The sequence below is a fragment of the Hippocampus bargibanti genome, linkage group LG17 (assembly GCF_051943395.1).
Source record: "Hippocampus bargibanti isolate YZ-2025 linkage group LG17, ASM5194339v1, whole genome shotgun sequence".
Lineage (NCBI taxonomy): Eukaryota > Metazoa > Chordata > Actinopteri > Syngnathiformes > Syngnathidae > Hippocampus > Hippocampus bargibanti.
This window is the reverse complement of record NC_142750.1, coordinates 3,650,791-3,670,509: the sequence shown is the minus strand read 5'-3', so window position 1 is coordinate 3,670,509 and position 19,719 is coordinate 3,650,791. Positions and strand designations below refer to the sequence as shown.

Here is a 19,719-nt window from a genome sequence, read left to right as displayed (position 1 = left end):
GTCAAGGCCTGCAAAGCCTTCTCTGCTGGCCTAAAAATATCTCAATCACAGACTAATGTAAATAATTCCAAATTGTCTTTCAGCTTCCTTTCATTACTTTTCTCTTGTTGCGCTGCTTCCAGATGTGTGTTTTCGTATTTAAGCATTTAACCAATCACATTTCGGCCATTATTTGTTACCAGGGTCAGAAATCTACCAGGACGCCTTCACTATCGGGTTTCTGCAGGCCCTGTCTCATCAAATTTGTCGATCAAAAAGGGTACCAAGGCCTTCTTGAAGGCGCTGGTCAACGTCAGAGTTTTCGCAAACTATGATTGGCTAGCCACTAGCCAATCATATTTTATGAAAACTGCTCTGATCACAAGCCGCTAGTGACAAGAGCATACTGGCCAGAGCTAGCACACTGTATCGGTAGCGAGCTGCATGAACAAATACAGTGATACCTTGGCTTGCAAACTTAATTGGTTCACAGACAGAACGTGTAAGGCGAAAAGTGTGTATCCCAAAAAATAATTTACCATAGGAAAGCATTAAAATGAGAATAATCCGTTCCCAGGTCCCCATAAAACAATTTTCCACTTTCTAATTTTCGAAGCCTTAAAACTACACAAAATATACCTTATTTTATGTATAATAAATGTGCTATGGTATTATATATAAAGGCGGTAGTGAATGTCAGAGTTTTCGCAAAGTATGATTGGCTAGCCATTAGCGGCTTGTGGCTAGCCAATCTCTCCACATCAATGACAAATTCAGAAGAGAATTTATTTGCACAGGCTAACTACTGTATTGAGTGTCGTCACGCAGTAGATTGCTGTGCGAGTGTGTGACATGCTGGCTGGCCAAAATTTTAGTACCGTTGCCGGCTGCGTTACGGTGCCAGGCGTATTAAAAAAAAAAGGTTCTGACGGTCGTGGTCGTAATTTAGATGTTACCTGTATCTCAAAATTATACTGAACAATTTTACATCTAAAAATGTGCAAAAATCGTACAGAATACGGCAAAATACGTGACAGGAATGATTTGTTATTTATCGATTCTGCGCTCTGCCCACTTCACTGGAAAGTAGCGTGTCATGCCGACAGTGGAACGGACGTGGCGCATATCATCTCCTCGCTCACGTTTTATTCGTTGATTATACGACGACGTTGACGGAAGGTGCCCGTGCATCCTTTTGCCCTCTTATTGATTGCCGGCGTCAATCGTTTTTCTATTGATTGCTTTTCCCTGCATCCGTCACGCACCTGTCCGCTCGATGCTCGGTGGCTACTGTTGTGTTTTAATGGCCAGATATATCGCTAGCTAGCTAATAGATAGCTAATAGATAGTTAATAGCCAGCCAGCTAGCTATATTGCTAGCTAGCTAATAGATAGCGAATAGCCAGGTAGCTATTCGCTATATAGCTAGCCGTCCGCTATCCAGCCAGTTAGATAGCTTCTCCTTTTCCTTAATTATACATTTGGGAGTCAAAATAAATAAATAAATAAATAAATAATCATAAATAAACAAAGAAAATAATCTATTTCATTTCTAAGCGTCTTTCTAAACTAGCTAATAGCTACCTAGATAGCTACATAGCTAATAAATAGCTATATATATATATATATATATATATATATATATATATATATATATATATATATATATTATTTATTTATTTTTTTTATAATTCCGACTAATGTTACAGACCAAATTCAACTCTCGGGCTTCAGCTTGCAATCCGTTCCAGCCCCTCCAAAATGTTTTGAAAGGAGCTTATAAATGGAATTTAGTATTATTATTATTATTATTAGTAGTAGTAGTAGTAGTAGTGGTAGTATTACTAGTAATAATATTACTATTATGACTATTATTATTATGAAGGGAAAAGCCGAAAGGAAAAGAAAGATTATTATTAGTAGTAGTATTATTTTATTATTACTACTATTACTATTATTATGAAGGGAAACGCCGAACGGAAAAGATTATTATTATTATTATTATTATTATTATTATTATTATTATTATTATTATTATTATTATTATTATTATTATATGGGTCCTTGAATTTGAGTGACAATGACAAAAACCCTGGCAGTTAAGTGTACACATTTCTGCACACGTCTGACAGTGAATGAGTTAAAAATGGCAACTAAACATTAGTTTAAAAGCATGTGTACAAAAACAAAATAAAGTTGTCGCTTCACATGCTCCCTGACTTGTAAGGTAAATTGCATAAATGTAAATCCAAGCAGTAATGTGAAAATAATAAACATAAAAAAAGCTTGTCGCAAATGCAGGCCCATAAATTGACCGAAGCACCACAGTTCCACGCTGAATAAATATTTTACAGCAAAACCCATTTCGGCAACATTGATACTGTTTGTGTGTACATACGAATGTGTTTGTGTGTGTGTGTGTGTGTGTGTGTGTGAAGCCATTATCTCACAAACCAGCGAGCCAGGTGTTGAGGTAAGTTGTCAGCAATCCATCATGATGAAAGCACAGCGGTGCAGAAAGCGACGGCGTCAGCACTGTTCCCAGTTCTCAAGGTTTCCGATTGTCACACCTCCTGCTTTTCCCTTGGCACATGAAGCAAAAGGATAAAGAAGAAGAAGAAGAAGAAGAAGTGAGGTGGACGCGGTGACGGCGAGGCACTTCCCTGGAAGCAAGTGATGAGATGATAAGCTCCAGCCTACAGCCATTAGCGCTGATCCTCTGACAAGCTTTGTAGACTCACGCCGGGAGCTACAAGGGATGACGGTTCAGTTGGCTTCCACCGAGAAGAAAATGGAAGTTTATCGTCGCCCCCGTGTTGATGCTCCCGTTTGTAAATCGCCGTTGGAGGCAAGTTTCGTGTTGTCGTACGCGTTGCCGGCCAGCTAGCACGTGGCGGTGCCAAGCGTATAATTAAAATTTTGAAAAAATAATGTCTGGAGGTCATGGTCGTAAATACGGGTGGTCGTAAGTACAGGTGGTCGTAAGTCGAGATGGTCATAAGTCGGATATTACCTGTATATAAAAATACATACAGTAAAGTCTCGTTATATCGATGTCGGATATATCGATAGTCCCGGTTATATCGATACTATTTCTATGCATGCACGGAGAAAATTACATGCAAACAGGGTCGGATATATCGATAGTCCCGGTTATATCGATATTTTTTCGGACTCCCTTGAATATCGATATAACGAGACTTGACTGTATTAGAATTTATGTCTGTGTAAGCTCTCAGTCGTACAGGAGTGGTCCATCGATGAAAAGGTTTCTTCAGCCATCATCTGTACTTCTTTGAAGGTGTCGGACGTTTCGCTATATAATGTCACGTTTGGACAGTAGGGATATATATATATATATAGGTCCGAAACTACCAGTAAGACTTTATTTTGCTGACGAAGATTCTTGGATAAGAAGCGAAACATCCAACACCTTCAAAGAAATACAGATGACGGCTGAAGAAACATTTTCCTCGATATTAGAATTTATCGCTTCTTTTCTGTAAGAATCCATAAAAGGAATAAAAAAAAAATCAGAATTAAAATTACGGAAAACACAATTAGAAATGGGAATGGTTGCAAACATGCAAATTAAGACAAATAATCATCAGTTAATCAGGGCATCCACATAGAACATTTATTGCTGTGTAGTCAGGCTTGAACCTTTTGTTGCCATAATCATTGACATTTGTCTCAGAAAAAGACAAGAGGACAAAACGTCTCAAGCCCTTGGTTGTTCTGCGTTTCACTTTAACTCTCAAGCATTTACCGTCATCATCATCATCATCATCATCATCATCGAGGAAAATGCAGCCACCTCAACCTGAAGTCATGTGACAAACATGCACGCTTGGTACGCACATACATGAGTGATTTTGCACAAAGTCGGTGCAAATAACTTAAGTGGGAGGAATTCCAAATGTTTAAAAAAAATGGTAATTTTAACACAACTAAAAACCAGGTTTCAAGGACAACTGACACCATCGGACAAGTTGCGTCCAAAATTTGTAAAATCACTTAAAATGACTTCTATTGAGCGCATTTTACAAAGATTCCACGGCATATAGCTATATTTTACGTTTTAAGACTCGCGCTGAATATTCAGGAAGTCTTGTTTTGGAATTGGTGACGATTCCTGACGTGACGTCACATAAGGAACGCCCCTGACCGAGAGAAAGCGACACACAATGCATTTTGGGTAGTTTGTTTGGTCTGAAAACCTCGTGTTGATCCGTGTTGATGGCGAAATTTAAAGGAAAACACATAAATAACGCGATGGTGAATCATTGTGTGTTGAACCAAGATTACTATTTGATACTAGTTGACACAAATTCCCAGCAGACAAATCAGCCCATTTCCAACGGAGCTTGGGCGCCATCTTGTGCATTTTCTGGGACGCTACATTGGAGTCCAGACGCCTCAAAATTATCCGGAAGGACTTCTTTAATTGATTGCAAACATTTACGCTTTCCTCTTCAGAACTATTTGAATCATATTCATAAATGGATGAGTAACAATAATGCATCTTCTCCGAATCTGAACTCTCTAAAGCCATTGTTTTGATTCCGGAGCGAGGCAGTTTGTGACCTAACGTGACATCACAAACAAGGGGGCGGAATTTTCTGAATCTCCCCAGTTTCGAGCTCATTTTGTGGCAGTTTTGGGCAACTTTAAGTAATTTTTATTGGTGTTTTACATTTGACTAAAAATATCAGCCTGTGTGTTTTGCGTATTTTAGATGCTATAAAACGTTTTTCTGATGTCAGTTAGGAAACAAAAAATGGTGTCAGTTGTCCTTTGAAGTTCAGAATTTCATTTTAGCCTTGAAGTTATTACAGCGTGTGGCAACTAACCGCCCCCCCCTACCCATCCCACCCCCATCCGTAATCATTTTGCATGAAAAGACACTTGTGCTCAGTGTAATGCTGCATTGCTACAACAGCAGCAGATGGATAGAGCGCAGAAGATATTCGTTAATCCGGGTGACGTTTTAATCATAAACATAAACGCAGAGAATTGCAAAACCAGACCGAAACAATATGCCCGCCAGTGTTTAGCTTGAGTGGAATATGGCTGCTCCCCATCTGCTATGACTCATCACATGCAATTAAAAAAAACAGAGAACTCGCCATTTTTGTGAAGAGATACGAACAAAATAACAAAATTCAAGCAATTTTAAATGTTTTTTTTTTTTTGCGTCACTGTTTTGCACAAAAAAAAATATTCGAAAACTGGAAGCCACTGGAAACCGGAGCGACGTAACAGCCGCGATTTGCATGTGACGATTCTCTTTTTCTACAAAAATAGCGGCGTGGAAATCACATGGTCACCACCCAACACTGACATCTGGACACACGTTTGTCTATATGTAAAATTGTCCGTTAAATGCGTTTCCGTCATGCGGGGGGGTGAGGGATAAAGTCCCTAGCAGTCCCTTGATTGATCAAGATGGCGCCACAGAGAGTGGCTGCCTTTCCAGCAGCTCTTGTATTTTGTTTTTCTACTTCTTCCTTTCCTTTCCTCTTACTTTTGTCACTTTGCTGCAGTGAAATGTAAATTTCTCCACTGCAAGACAAATAATGGTAAATCCAATCCACCTTTTTCAATCTCTTTTGACACTGTGAGGGGGGGAGTACCGTCAAAGGGAGTGTGCTTGAAATCTGACTCTAGCTAACGGGGTTTGAACCACCTCGCGAGCGCCGTTTGATATCAAAAAACAATTACGGGGGGTTGTGTCATGTCATGCCATATCAATCAGATACAACTGACCTCCCCTTTAAAAAAAATGCTGCTGAATGAACAAGAACGACTCGTTCCAATCCTTTTGGCTACCTGAGGCAGTGCTCTCCCAGACTCCCACCCACGTTGGTTGACCTCTTCTCCACCTCACACTTTCCCGCCATGTCAGCAGAAGCGTTCGAGCCAAAGAGAGAGCGAGAGCATCAGAGGGAGAGCGAGACCCGTTGTTTCCGTCTGCCGGAACAGATGGAGATTGGATCGGTTTTTATCTTTATCTACGCTCCCTCTGTGCTAAACAAATGACCTGACGTTTAGGTCGCTAACATCTTCCTTTAGCCATGCTAAGATATATCCCATTACCTGGTGTCCCAGTTGCCCATTACGCCGCCTCACGAAACAGTATCAGTGGGTACTTGGGTGAGGGTACGTCCGTTCCTGCATTTTTAGAAACGCTAAACATAACCCGGTTTGGAGATAAGGAGTATTTCCCTGGTTTAACAAGCTAACCGCTTCCTCTCAGAACCGTCTACGTGTGTCTATTCCTGTAGCCCTTAGGCCCCGACGTTGAAGAATAGGACCACACCGGCGCATCGCAACCAAACCAAGGTCAGGGTCTTTGGCGGATTGCAGATGTACAGAGTTCAAATGGGGTAGAGATGCGGGTCGGAGAAATACGAGCAAGCTCCTCTTTCATTTACGAGAAGAGGGGTTCATATCCAAGGAACGTCGACAAAAAGTTGGTAGTCGGTTTCATCTGTTCTTGCGAGAAGGCCCTACTGTTGTTTGGCTTGAGCTTTTCCCTCCGAACCTTTGTGACCCGTCTCCAATTTCATGACCGTCTCCTCTCGTCGCTTCGCCTAATACCCCCGACCAGGGGTTGGCCGAAAAACCCCTGGGGTCCATCAGCTCCAGTCCGAGAATCTCCCTGTGGGTCTCTCTTCCCCTGGATGAGAGCAGCATACCCCCTTGGTCCAGGCTTCCGGTGCTATTACACTTTTTGACAGCTCCTCCAGGATACGCAAGGGAACTGGGCGACAGCAGTGACGTCAGCGACAGGCTGCTCATCGCCTCCGACAAGTGTTCACTGTTGCCCGCTTGACTGGAACCGCAACCGCCGACGGAGGAGCCGATGACGATGCCCAGGTCCTCATCTGAAGGGTCAATGGAGTCCTCCCGTGTGAAACCAGGGCTCGTGCTACCTCGCCCGCTGCTTTGGCTCCGCTGTTGGCCAATGGTGGCCTGGAGGGTGAGAGCCGACGAGGGGCTGGGTCTCAGTCTCAGGGTCTGGACCGGGTAGGGTATGTCGGCGTTGTCTTCCCGGAGCCGGCCCTCGTGAGGTAAAGGAGCTGCCGGTAAGTCCACGTTTTGCGGTGGGGAGATACTGAAGCTCAGTCCTTCTTCCAGGGTTGTCTGGAGGCTGCCTTCCGAGCTGCCCGTCGCCAGGGAAGAATCACTGTGGGACGGATACTGCAGACGGATTGGGAAGGAAACAGCAGTATGGGTTTCATGAGTCCTTTGACGGTTGCGTTGACGTCCAACTACTCTCTACTCTTTGACGTACAGTAAAACCTCAATTTTCGAACATATCGGTTCTTGACCAAGTCGGTTATCAACCAAAAATGTCAGGTTTTTCATGCCTCTGGATTATGCTCAAAAACTGAGGTTTGACTCTACTCCCTACTCTTGTTTCACCCCCCTCAACCCTACCTACCTGACGACACAGCATCTTACTCTGGCCTGCAGGGGAACGGAAGGCAGCCCACGAAGCCGGGGAGGTCAATCTAAGGCCCCTGGACAACCTCAGACTCCTGTTGCGGGGAGGCGCCGGGATGGCCGCTCCTGTCGAGTGGAGGAACTCAGCAGGCAGGGGAAGCGGTGGTGAGACCCTGCGGGCTTCTTCTTTTCCCTCGCTGTTTCTCTCATTGTTGCTGACGACGGGAAGAGCATCTGGAGAGGGGAAATCATTTCATCCGGTTGAGATGCAATCGTCGACCAAGCCGTCGTTTGTGTATTCGAAGCATCGTGGCTCAAAGGCAATCATTTCATTCTGCGCATGGTTGAAAAATCACATCTGTACACCAGCTGTTCATTTATACCTGAAAATGCGCCGGACTTACTCACTTGGGTTGTAGTACGCCGAGCACGTATTTGGTGAATTTGTTTGGATGTCAACATCCTGCATGGGAGTTTCCATCTCAACTTTGCAGAAAGTCCGAGAGAAATGTCCGAGCCCTTGGACAATAGTCTGCTGGACCTGATGACTTGCTCCCTCAACCGCCTCTTCAGAACTGCAGGATCCGCTGCTGCATTTTCCCTGTAGGGGAGCAGACAAGTTAAAATTCTTCTTTATATATTTAAAGCTATCCATAATCTTGCCCCCCATACCTATCTGACCTTCTTCAAATTTCTATTCCCTGTTGTTTCCTCAGATCCTCTTCCTCCTTCCACCTCTGTGTCCCCCCACCCTACCTATCTCAGCACGATGGGGGACAGAGCTTTCAGCTGCTCTGAACCCAAACTCTGGAACTCACTTTCTCCCAACAGTCGTAACATCGATTCTCTTCCCACCTTCAAATCCCATCTCAGACCCCACCTATTTAAAATTGCATTTGTATAGCTCTATCTCTTGTTTCTATTTATAATTGTATTTTATTTATTATTGTATCTATGCTTGTCTGTGACTGTAAAGTGTCCTTGAGAGCTTTGAAAGGCGCTTAAAATAAAATGCATTATTATTATTATTATTATTATTATTATTATTATTATTATTATAAAGCTGAGGATAATCTTTTCCATAATCGTTCTTCATTTGTGATTTTTTTGTATGTGCCTTTACAAAAACTGAAATTAGCCCGAGGAACAGGCATGAGCCTCCAAGTGCTGATTAAAGTTCAGAATTGCATGCTGTAAACGCCAAAAAAAAAAAAAATCATCTGGCCTTTAATTATACTTTATTCTTGTGCTCTTTTCATATCGACCCTTGTCGACGAGAGTAATGATCATCAAAATATGACTTTGTGTTTGTGATTTGAATGTGAGGCATTCGAACAATAATTGTCAGGTGTTACCTCCTGAGTGCCCGTAATTGCTCTGCTGATAGAAATGGATTTGGTTTCTCCCTCATGATTCTTGCCATTTAATACACGGAAAAAGATAACAAAAGTGCCAAAGCTAGGAGTTGGTCATGAGATTTTGAGTTCTTGATAGCTAGCTATCTATTAGCTAGTTAACTGGCTGGCTGGCTGGCTGTCTATTAGCTATCTGATGGCTATCTAGCTAGTTAGCTGGCTATCTTTTGGCTATCTGTTAGCTAGCTAGCTAGCCAACTGGCAATTTATTAGCTATATAATAGCTAGCTAGCTTTTTATTTATTTGATTTATTCCGAACCACGCCGTCGTCCCACGAACGTCATCGATTCACCCTTTCTATCAAAAAAAACTCCTTACATCAGTCCAAAGCTAAGTCATGCTAAAACAACAACCCGCCGCCTTCCTTATCTTCCCCCTTATGTCTGAGTTTTCTTTAACGAGCTGCAGAGAAATGTTTGCTGATTCGCAATTGGGGCGGCGGTGAGAGGGGGAGGGTGTGGGGGGTTATCTTGCTATCCAGAAACAAGTGGTATTACCCAATTAAGGAGGAGAAAGAAGGGGATGATAAAGGATAGCGATAAATGAGGCTACGGTGTGGAAGTGCCAAGAGGGTGCTCAGAAGATAACTAAAATAAGGAACAGGGTGCAGTTTGAAAAGCCACAAAGGGATCGAGAGTTGGGAAAACCCGACGGAGAGATTTCTTCGGGAGAAAAGGTTAAGATGTTTGGATTGAGATGCGGGATCTTTTGAAGCTATTTGAAGCTTTATGAAGCCGTTTGAACCACGTCATTACACAACACTGAATTCTGTTTATTTCTAATTCGAGTGATTCAAAGATGGCCAATCAAGTCGTCAAAGACCAATGTCGTCGTTTTTATACGTTTTCATACATGGACACAATTTCGATCCCAACTTGGCCTGAGGTCAGCCATGATGTTGAACCGTTGTTGACCGTGGATACTCGAGTTGGTGTTCAGGGTGTTTGCCAAAGAGTATAACCACGCATTAAACTTCCTTCACAAGTGGCTAAAATCAAACCTCTCCTTTCTTATGAGTACCTTGAAGCAGTAATTTATACCTTTGTCACATCTTGGCTCGATGACTGTCATGCGCTTTACTCAGAGTCAGCTAATCCTCCATGAAGCGTCTGCAGCTGGTCCAGAATGCTATTGTTTGCCTCTTGACTGATACTCATAAGAGGGAGCATATACCTCCTACTCTGGTATCCCTTCACTGGCTCCCTGTCCATTTTAGAGTTCTTTTCAAGACCTTACTTGTCTTCAAATCTTCAAATTGCCTCAGGTCTGCTGTCCAGACATTATTAGAGGTGCTGAAAACTAATCGGAGGCTCAGAGGGGATCGGGGCATTTTCCTTTTCTGGTCCCACTCTCTGGAATGACCTGCCACTGAACTTTTGGCAAAGACCCCTCCGTGTCTATCTTTAAAATCCATCTCAAAACTCACATGGACTCTTTGGCATTCGACTCAGCATGATTCAGACTTGATCTTGGTTTGACTCCCTGGTCAAACCAAGATCAAGATCTTGGGATGACCAGGATCCAAACCAAGATCAAGATCATTGATCTTTGTGACGGCTATATTTCCTGTATATGGTACCTGTCCATGTTAAGTGCTTAGTTGCAGCTTCAACTGTTGGTAAAGCGCTATATAAAACAATATTGTATTGTATTGTCGGCCGAGGTTACAAGAAGACATTTGTCCCTGTCGTAATGATACAGAACATACCGGATGAATGCCGGATGTTTGCTTTGCCTATTTTATACCTCATTAAAAGGAAGATGGGAATATTTTTCCCCAGACATTATAATGCCCTCACCTCACCGATCTCTCCATCAACCTTGCTCTCTCGCGTTAGCAGCCGATAGGCCGGATGCTCGTCCAAGCTAAGCTCGTCGGGGAGGGCGGGTGAAGACGACTTGTCCGAGAGTTGCTCTGACTTCAGGGAAGCCTGCTCGATTTCCGCCATCCTGATCTGCTGTAAGGAAGTCAGCTCTGGTTATTGATGACCGAAGGTTGGCGAGTTCACGGTTCAGGAGACTTGAACAGATTGTATCATTCATCTCATCTGCGAGAGAGCCATTCCTTCAGACCGAGAGTCTTAAACTGCATTTGTCGGCATAAACTGAAGCTAACGCGACACTCGTTTTTTAAGGCCAGCTAAGCTTGAATGTGCCGCCGCAGCAGCTGTCGGCAATTTGATCGTCCAATGTGTTCTCAGCAGAAGTCAATCGGAATTCATGATCAAGTGGGGTAATACAGCTGTCGAGTCATGATTCTTTTCGCACAACTACCTCACTGTCAAAGTGGTCAGGAAACAATAGAGAATGCCTAGATTTTTTTTAAAATTACGAATAATTCAGCCAGATGTGGAACAAATAGTTCAAAACGGGGTCTCATACTGGATAATTTCTATCCATCAACATTAAAATACCAAACAAATCTATATAGAGTATTTTCCAGTGTATAAGGCGCACAACATCCAAAATATTGACGCTCTTCCCACCTTGAAATCCCACCTCAAAAATCATCTGTTTAAATCGCATCCACAGTTTAGTTTAATCAGTACTTTTAATATATATAATTTTAGTTATAATTGTATTTATGATTTTATTGTTCTGGTGTTTACTACTCCACTGTTCATTTTGTAAATTAAATGTATTATTATTATTATTAAAATTATGATTATCATTTAAATTAAAATTAAAATTATTATTATTACAATTATTATTATTATTATTACTGTTATTAGTATCATTATTAGTGTCATATTAGTATAATTATTATCATAATTATTATCATCATCATCATCATCATCATTATTATTATCATCATTATCAGAATCAAAATCATTATTATTATTATTATTATTATTGCATTTTGTACAGCTGCCCCAATTTCAAGCTCCGATAACTCCAGACCCATTATTATGGGAATTAACTTTTTTTTCTCACGCAACGAGAGGGTCTAATGTTTCTAACACTGTATTGAATGATATTTTTCATTCATTGAAGGTGCACCTTATAGTGCTTACACAGTATATGGAAAAAGTTTGCAAATACATCATTCCTTGGGGGTGCGCCTTATACACCGGAAAATACGGTAAATATAGATTTATCCACAAAAAATGACAAATATAGCCCTAAAACAATACCTGCCAAATTTTATACAATTTTTTTGACCACATCACCTGCAAAAATGTCCGCATTTGTAATCATGACTTTTTTTTAAACCATTTATATTCCCACCTGCTCATCTTGGTAAACCCTTAAACACCCTTTAAAAAGTAACTTTGGAAACTAACATAAGAAAGGTGTCTTACACATATATACCCCTCTGAGGATGTGTTGTGTGTGTGTGTGCTATCAGCGTGGAGAGCCTCTTGTCGGCAAGCTAAAATGCCGTCAGCCTCATGGGATGCGCCCATGTCCCCATTAGGCGGTACCCTGATGGATACTGTGTCCCAATGCACCCCCTAAGCCCAACATAACAACAACATAAAAAAAAACGCTGCGCATAACTCCAAGCGATGACGGACGCTGTTGGAGGAACACCCACCTTGTCACACAAAGACACACCGATAAAGGTTAATACAGCAGAGATAGATGGACGGAAAAAAAGGGAAGAAGAAACATATACGAGGGGGGGGGGTTATGGGAGGTCAGATTGATGGTTTGACAGCATCTGCAGACAGGGCGAAAACAGCACTGACAGGTGAGGCGGCGCGGTGGCCGGTTATTGCTTCTTTCCGAGCGGGGTCCGCCGCACTTTGTCAACAGTGACGGGCGATAGCGGCGCAGGACAAATTTGTCGCTAAGTTTATCGCCGATGCGCAACTTGCCGTCAACAAAATAAAGGGCAAAGAGTCGGAGGGAGTTGCACGCATGCATGTTAGGAGGGGGGGGGGGGGGTGTCACATGCTGTGGGTGTCATTCATCTACGTGTCTGCCGGAGTGGAAAGTCGCTAAGACACAATGCATTGAAATACAGGCTGGAAAGTCAATCTTGGACGGATATATGGACATGCTTCTTCGGTCTGCAAACATTTTTCATTCACAATGAAGTCCAATGCATATGTAAAAACACACGCATCATTTTGGTGTGTATCGGGGACGTCGGAACAACAACAATAACACCTGAATCACGAAAACTAAATCAAAATACAGTAAAGTCTCGTTATATCGATATTCAAGGGAGTCCGAAAAAATATCGATATAACCGGGACTATCGATATATCCGACCCTGTTTGCATGTAATTTTCTCCGTGTGTGCATAGAAATAGTATCGATATAACCGGGACTATCGATATATCCGATATCGATATAACGAGACTTTACTGTACATTCAATGAAATGATTTTCAATTATGATCCTCTATCGAAATGACCAACATGGGGTCGAACCAGTGGTGGGCCGTCAGGGCCTGCAAGGCCTTCTATGCTGGCCTAAAAATATATGAAAAATATCTAACCGAGAGAGCCAGAGAAGGCCTGACTCAGAGAAAATCTGACTCATAGATTAATGTGAATTATATTTTGTCCATGAATTCGTATTAAATAATTCCAAATTGTCTTTTAGCATATTTAGCGTATTTTAGCATTTAACCAATCACATTTCAGTCATCATTTGTTACCAGGGTCAGAAATCTACCTGAACGCCTTCACAATCGGTTCTGCAGGCCCTAGAGCATAAAATACATGTCAATGAAACTACAGTGATACCTTGGCTTACGAACTTAATTGGTTCCCAGTCAGTGCGTAAGGCGAAGTGTGTATCCCAAAAATTAATTTCATATCGGAAACCGTTAAAATGAGAATAATCCGTTCCCAGGTCCCCATAAAACATAATTTTCCACTTTCTAATTTTTAAGCCTTAAAACTACACAAATATATCTTATTTTATCTATAACAAATCTGTTATGGTATTATAATAAAAAAAATAAACTGTACTTATAATAAAGTCGTTTTATTTACCTTTGTGATGGTCGTCGATAGCTTGATGGAATAGAGTGGCCGGTTTCCTCAGCACTAAACTTGATGTGGAACGTAGCCTTCTTTTACCATCTTGAGGAATGATCCCGGGCAGGCGCTTTCTCTGCGATAATTTTACCTAGTTCCTCATCAATTGTGTTCTGTTTAGCTGGGTTGATCGCTTTTTGCATCAAGTGTACAGATGGCTTGTGCGGGTTATTTGTTGAGCCTGATTGATGGGAATTTTAACCTTGCAGTCTACACTCTGTTTTTGAACTATCAAAGTTGAAACGAGTCCAAATTTCACCTATCAATCTATCCATTGTGTCCCTCTCTGTCGTCTGCCTGTCTCTCTAATGTTTAAACCACCTCCCCTCACTGCTGCATTCTTGACCAATCACGTGGCTTTAACCGAAGACTGGGGGCGGGGAATAGAGGACAAAAATGTGTCGGCTGCCATTTTCTTGTTAGGAGAACGGGCTCGTTCGCGAACGACACATCACTCATTGTGGCGCTCCGTGTTTATCCCGAAAAATAGTTCGTATGCCAAGGTAAAATTTTCATAAATGTAACGTTCGTAAACCGCAAAGTTCGGAAGCCAAGGGATTCGTAAACCGATGTATCACTGTAGTGTCATTTTACTTTGGTTAACTTTGCGCTGCTTTTGTCAAAATATGATTTTTTTTTCCACCATAAAGACCCCAATAGGTAGTCCGGCGGATGTGTGTGTCCTGTGGATGCGCTGCATTTGTGTACGACGTCACATGAGGGTGGGTACCTCTTGTGGGTGGCCTCTGTGGTCTTTACGGAAGGGTAGAGGGGACGAGTAATGGTGGAAAACAGAACCAGAGAGATTGTCGATCATCAGCATCTCCCCTTCTATTGAATCCTTGATCAGAAGAGATACGCTGTCCAACCACTGGCTCTCCTGGAACACACACACATGCATACACATACACACACACACACACACATACAAGAACACGCACGCACAGGACGCGGGCCAGCAGACCAGATTTGCACGCAGGCACGAGGGTGTGCACATGCCAACATGCCAGGACAAAGACCACGCAGGGAAATGCAAAGACAAGCTGTCAGGGTCCCAAAAATGCTTCTGGGCATGTAAAAGATACAAAGTCAGCACCATAAAGCATACTACTATTTTTTTAAAAGGAAAAAAAAATGTCTTCAATACTCATTAGCCAAGTCTCTCTCTCTCTCTCTCTCTCTCTCTCTCTCTCTCTCTCTCTCTCTCTCTCTCTCTCTCTCTCTCTCTCTCTCTCTCTCTCTCTCTCTCTCTCTCTCTCTCTCTCTCTCTCTCTCTCTCTCTCTCTCTCTCTCTCTCTCTCTCTCTCTCTCTCTCTCTCTCTCAGTCAATCAAACGCGAGCGCTCCTCCCTAGCCACCTTTCGCAGGACGGATTCTCTCCTTCGTAAACGACTGCGTGATGTGGGCGAGGGCAAAGCGCAGTCATGGTAGCGTTGTCGAAAGCGCTAACGTTGTTGGGTTTGGATAATTAACTCATTCACTGCCATTCACTCATTCATCCGGGAATTTAATTTATCAGCTGTTGTCAAAACGCTATATATATATCAATATGTATGTACTGGATTGTATTTTGTACTGCCGCCCCCATTTCAAGCTCAGATAACTCAAGACTCATATAATTTAGGAATGATTTCTTTTTTAACTTAAAGCTATCTATAACCTTGCCCTCCCATACCTATCTGACCTTCTTCAAATTTCTATTCCCTCTCGTTCCCTCAGATCCTCTCCCTCCCTCCACCTCTGTGTGCCCCCCAGCCCGTCTCAGCACGATGGGGGTCAGAGCTTTCAGCTGCTCTGCCCCCAAACATTGAAATTCACTTCCTCCCAAAATTCGTAACATCGATTCTCTCTGCCCCCCATACCTATCTGACCTTCTTCAAATTTCTATTCCCTCTCGTTCCCTCAGATCCTCTCCCTCCCTCCACCTCTGTGTGCCCCCCCAGCCCGTCTCAGCACGATGGGGGACAGAGTTTTCAGCTGCTCTGCCCCCAAACTTTGAAATTCACTTCCTCCCAAAATTCGTAACATCGATTCTCTCTGCCCCCCATACCTATCTGACCTTCTTCAAATTTCTATTCCCTCTCGTTCCCTCAGATCCTCTTCCTCCCAAAATGCATAGTTGGAAAACGTTTTATTAGCTAGCTAGCTAATCTTCTATCTATTTGAGTTATTCCAGGTTGAGTGAAGGCTGGCGCATGTGGTTGCCGCTGCTCACCCACACAAAAACGTATCCCATGACTGTAAAGTGACCTTGAGTTTTGAAAGGTGCTTATAAATGAAATGTATTATTAATATTATTATTATTAAACACACACTCATATTGAAAAACACACTAAACCCTGGGACGGACGGGACTGAGTAAATTACAGATCCCTTCATGCAAATCACTCAAGAGAGACCGCAGGGCGAGCTACGTGTTCTCCCCGCTCTGCAATATATTCCTCCATCTAAAAATGTCTCCCTAAGAGTTTGCGAAGTGAAGGTGAATGGCAGCCGATGAGTCACCCTAACGCACGTTAGCTATCATGAGCATCTCACGCAATGAATGAAATGCACCAACGTTGGAAATGAGGGGTGTGGGAGTCCAATGAGGCACCCGCTCGTGTCCGGCTTAGCGATTGTTAGCGCTTCGCGTATTCCGCCGCCGACTCGTCACGGTGATGGCGAGAGGTTATTTTGAGCTCGTCTTTCTATTGTGAGGACCAAGCGGCTAATCAGGGACCCCATTCATGCCATGCACGTCTGACTTGTGTGACCCCCCGACCCCCCCTCCTGGCGACCTTGTCTCCAATTTGAGATTGATAGACAAGAAGGCGATAATGGTGGTGAAACTTGGATTCGTGTATGAGATATGTTTGTCAATGTATAATATTAATAATATTAATAATAATAATAATAATAATAATAGTAATAATAATAATAATAATTGGATTTGCCGTTATTAGTCTCGCAGTGGAGAAAATTATATTAATATTAAAATTTATTACTTATTAAATTAAATATTATATATATTAATATAATAAAATAATAATAATAATAATAATAATAATATGATTACTAATAATAATAATAATAATAATAACAAATAATTGGATTGGATTCGCCGTTAGTCTTGCAGTGGAGAAAATTATATTAATATTAAATTGTATTAATTATTAAATTAAATATTATATATATTAATATAATAATAATAATAATAATAATAATAATTGGATTGGATTTGCCGTTATTAGTCTCAGTGGAGAACATTATATTAATATTAAATTGTATTAATTATTAAATTAAATATTATATATTAATATAATAATAATAATAATCTCTCAAGGACACTTTACAGTCACAGGATACGTTTTTTTTTTCTGTGGGTGAGCAGCGGCAGCCACACGCGCCAGCGTTCACTCAACCCGGAAGTAACTCAAATAGATAGCAAGCTAGCTAGCTAGCGAATAGACAGCTAATAAAAATGTATTATTACTCTTCATTCTTCATTAAATGTATCTATTATTCGTCTTAAGTCTATCTCATTCAAGACGCCTTGAAAATCTATTAGCTTGACTTTGACACCCGTGGATTAACCAATTCCCCCCACCCACCCACGCCGCTACAATAGGATTTATTACAATCCTCAAAGAGACATCATGATTTTATTTTAAATACGGTGGCCTTATAACTCACCGTTGACTTTATAAAGTTGACGTTGGAAAGTCCTGATGCGAAAGACAAAAAGTGCAATCAGATTTACTACCCGAAATAAAACGAAGACGCTTGTGTATTCACATAGCGGCTCCTCAAGTGTATCGGCGGGTCTGTTTATATTGGGGGGGGCGGGGGGAGACAAAATTTTGTGTTATAATTTGATTGATGCTGACCAAAGATACTCATTTTTTTCATCAAATTGACAGCCATGTTTTATGGTTGTGTTCACTTTTGGATCTTAAATTTTAATTTCATTGAAGCTTTTAGGGGTTATCGTAGACATCTTCAAGCAGTATATGCCTTTAGGATCAGAATCAGAATCATCTTTATTGGCCAAGTATGTAGAACACACAAGGTATTTGTCTACGGTAGAACATGCTGCACTATTATTATTATTATTATTATTATTATTATTATTATTATTATTATTATTATTATTATTATCAGAATCAGAATCATCTTTATTGCCAAGTATGTAGAACACACAAGGAATTTGTCTCCGTTAGAACACGCTGCACTATTATTATTATTATTTTTATTATTATTATTATTATTTAACAAGAGCTGAAGCGCTAACATAGCATAAAGGGAAATGCTGCCCCCTTGTGGAAGGGAAAAAACAATGCCAGAGGTCTGACCAGTGCTTTATCGGCACCCAAGCAAGAAAAAACAAAACCCAAACAAACTCAGGAATGGCACTCTACGTCATATGTTCAAAAAAAAAAACGGGAATGGCAGTGAATGTGTTAATGGAAAAAAAATATTTTTATTGATGTACATAGAATAAGGTATGTTGTGTGTAGTTTTAAGGCTTATTTAGTTGCAAAGTATATTTTATGGAAACCTGGGAACGGATTATTATCATTTTAATGGTTTCCTATGGGGAAAAAAAAATTGTGATACACACTTTTTGGCTGACACACTGTCTGGGAACCAATTAAGTTCCTAAGCGGAGGACTCACTGTATTTATTGATTTTATAGATCCCAAGAGGCAAATACGCACACGCGGAAATGACACTCACCTCATGCGCCGGCGAGTACAGCGGCCGATTGGAGTCAGCGGCGTCGTACGGTACAGCCCGGGCGCCGGCAGACGTCCGCGTCCTCCCTCCGGCTCCTTCCCGCCCGCAGCCGTCGACACCGGGGGCCGACGCGGCGGCGACCGGTCCTTTTTCCAACCCCCCGCATCCGGGTGCGCCCATGCAACAGAGGGTGCCCTGGGCCAGCTCCAGCTCAATTTCTGCATCCATCTCCGCCTCCTCTTGGGCCTCCTTGTTGGAGTCGTCCAGGTGCTTCATCAGCACGGCCACCACCACATTGATGAGCACAAACTGGGCGGTGAGCACGAAGGAGACAAAGTACATGGGCGAGATAAACTGAAGGCTTGGATTGCAGGCGTAATCCACGTCAGCGGCGTGATCTGGTGGGCACTCCCGCAATGTATCCTGAACACACAAGATGGCGGACAAGCATTATTTTGGAATATCGGAACAATAAATAAAATGGATTTTTTTTAGGCCAAATCCAACATTTGGATGGAAGGGAAGTGGTTTAAACAATAAAGATACAGGCAGATGACAGTGAGAGAGTTTCAACTTTGATAGTTCAAAGGCAGAGTGTAGACTGCAAGGTTAAAATATCCCATCAATCAGGCTCCACAAACAACCCGAACAAGCCAGCTGTACACTTGATGCAAAAAGCTATCAACCAAGCTAAACAGAACACAATTGATGAGGAAGGTAAATCAAACGACTTTATTATATAGAAGTTTTTTTCTTTAATTATAATATCATAGCACATTTATTATACATAAAATAAGGTATATTTTGTGTAGTTTTAAGGCTTAAAAAATTAGGAAGTAGAACATTATGTTTTATAGGGATCCGGGAACAGATTATTCTCATTTTAATGGTTTCCTATGGGAAATTATTTTTTGGAATACACACTTTTTGCCTTACACACTCTGTCTGGGAACCAATTAAGTTCGTAAGCCAATGTATCAATGTATTTTAGGTACGTTACGTAACTCATTCACTGCCATTCACAAATTTATTCGGTAATTGAAAATATGAGCATCATTCCCGAATTTGCTCGAGTTTTGATTTTTCATGCTTGGGTGCCAATAAAGCATTGGCCAGACCTCTGGCAATGTTTTTCCCTTCTACAAGGCTTGCTAGCT

At 41.7% G+C, this 19,719-nt stretch overlaps 1 protein-coding gene across 4 annotated transcripts in view; it reads right to left on the bottom strand.

Moving 5' to 3' along the window:
- Positions 1–3,596: 3,596 nt before the first annotated feature.
- Positions 3,597–19,719, bottom strand: part of LOC148885272 (voltage-dependent T-type calcium channel subunit alpha-1I-like) — a 124,411-nt gene continuing 108,288 nt past the window's right edge. Inside the window, exons 34-39 of one of the 4 annotated variants that reach the window (XM_089019108.1) lie at positions 18,563–18,985; positions 14,575–14,724; positions 10,647–10,805; positions 7,840–8,032; positions 7,430–7,665; positions 3,597–7,185 (exon numbers count right to left, since the gene is read on the bottom strand). In XM_089019108.1, coding sequence (XP_088875234.1) covers positions 6,469–7,185; positions 7,430–7,665; positions 7,840–8,032; positions 10,647–10,805; positions 14,575–14,724; positions 18,563–18,985 — 1,878 coding nt within the window. In that variant the 3' untranslated portion in view covers positions 3,597–6,468. The remainder of the gene's footprint in view (positions 7,186–7,429; positions 7,666–7,839; positions 8,033–10,646; positions 10,806–14,574; positions 14,725–18,562; positions 18,986–19,719) is intronic. The other 3 variants (XM_089019109.1, XM_089019110.1, XM_089019111.1) reach the window with 3 other exon arrangements.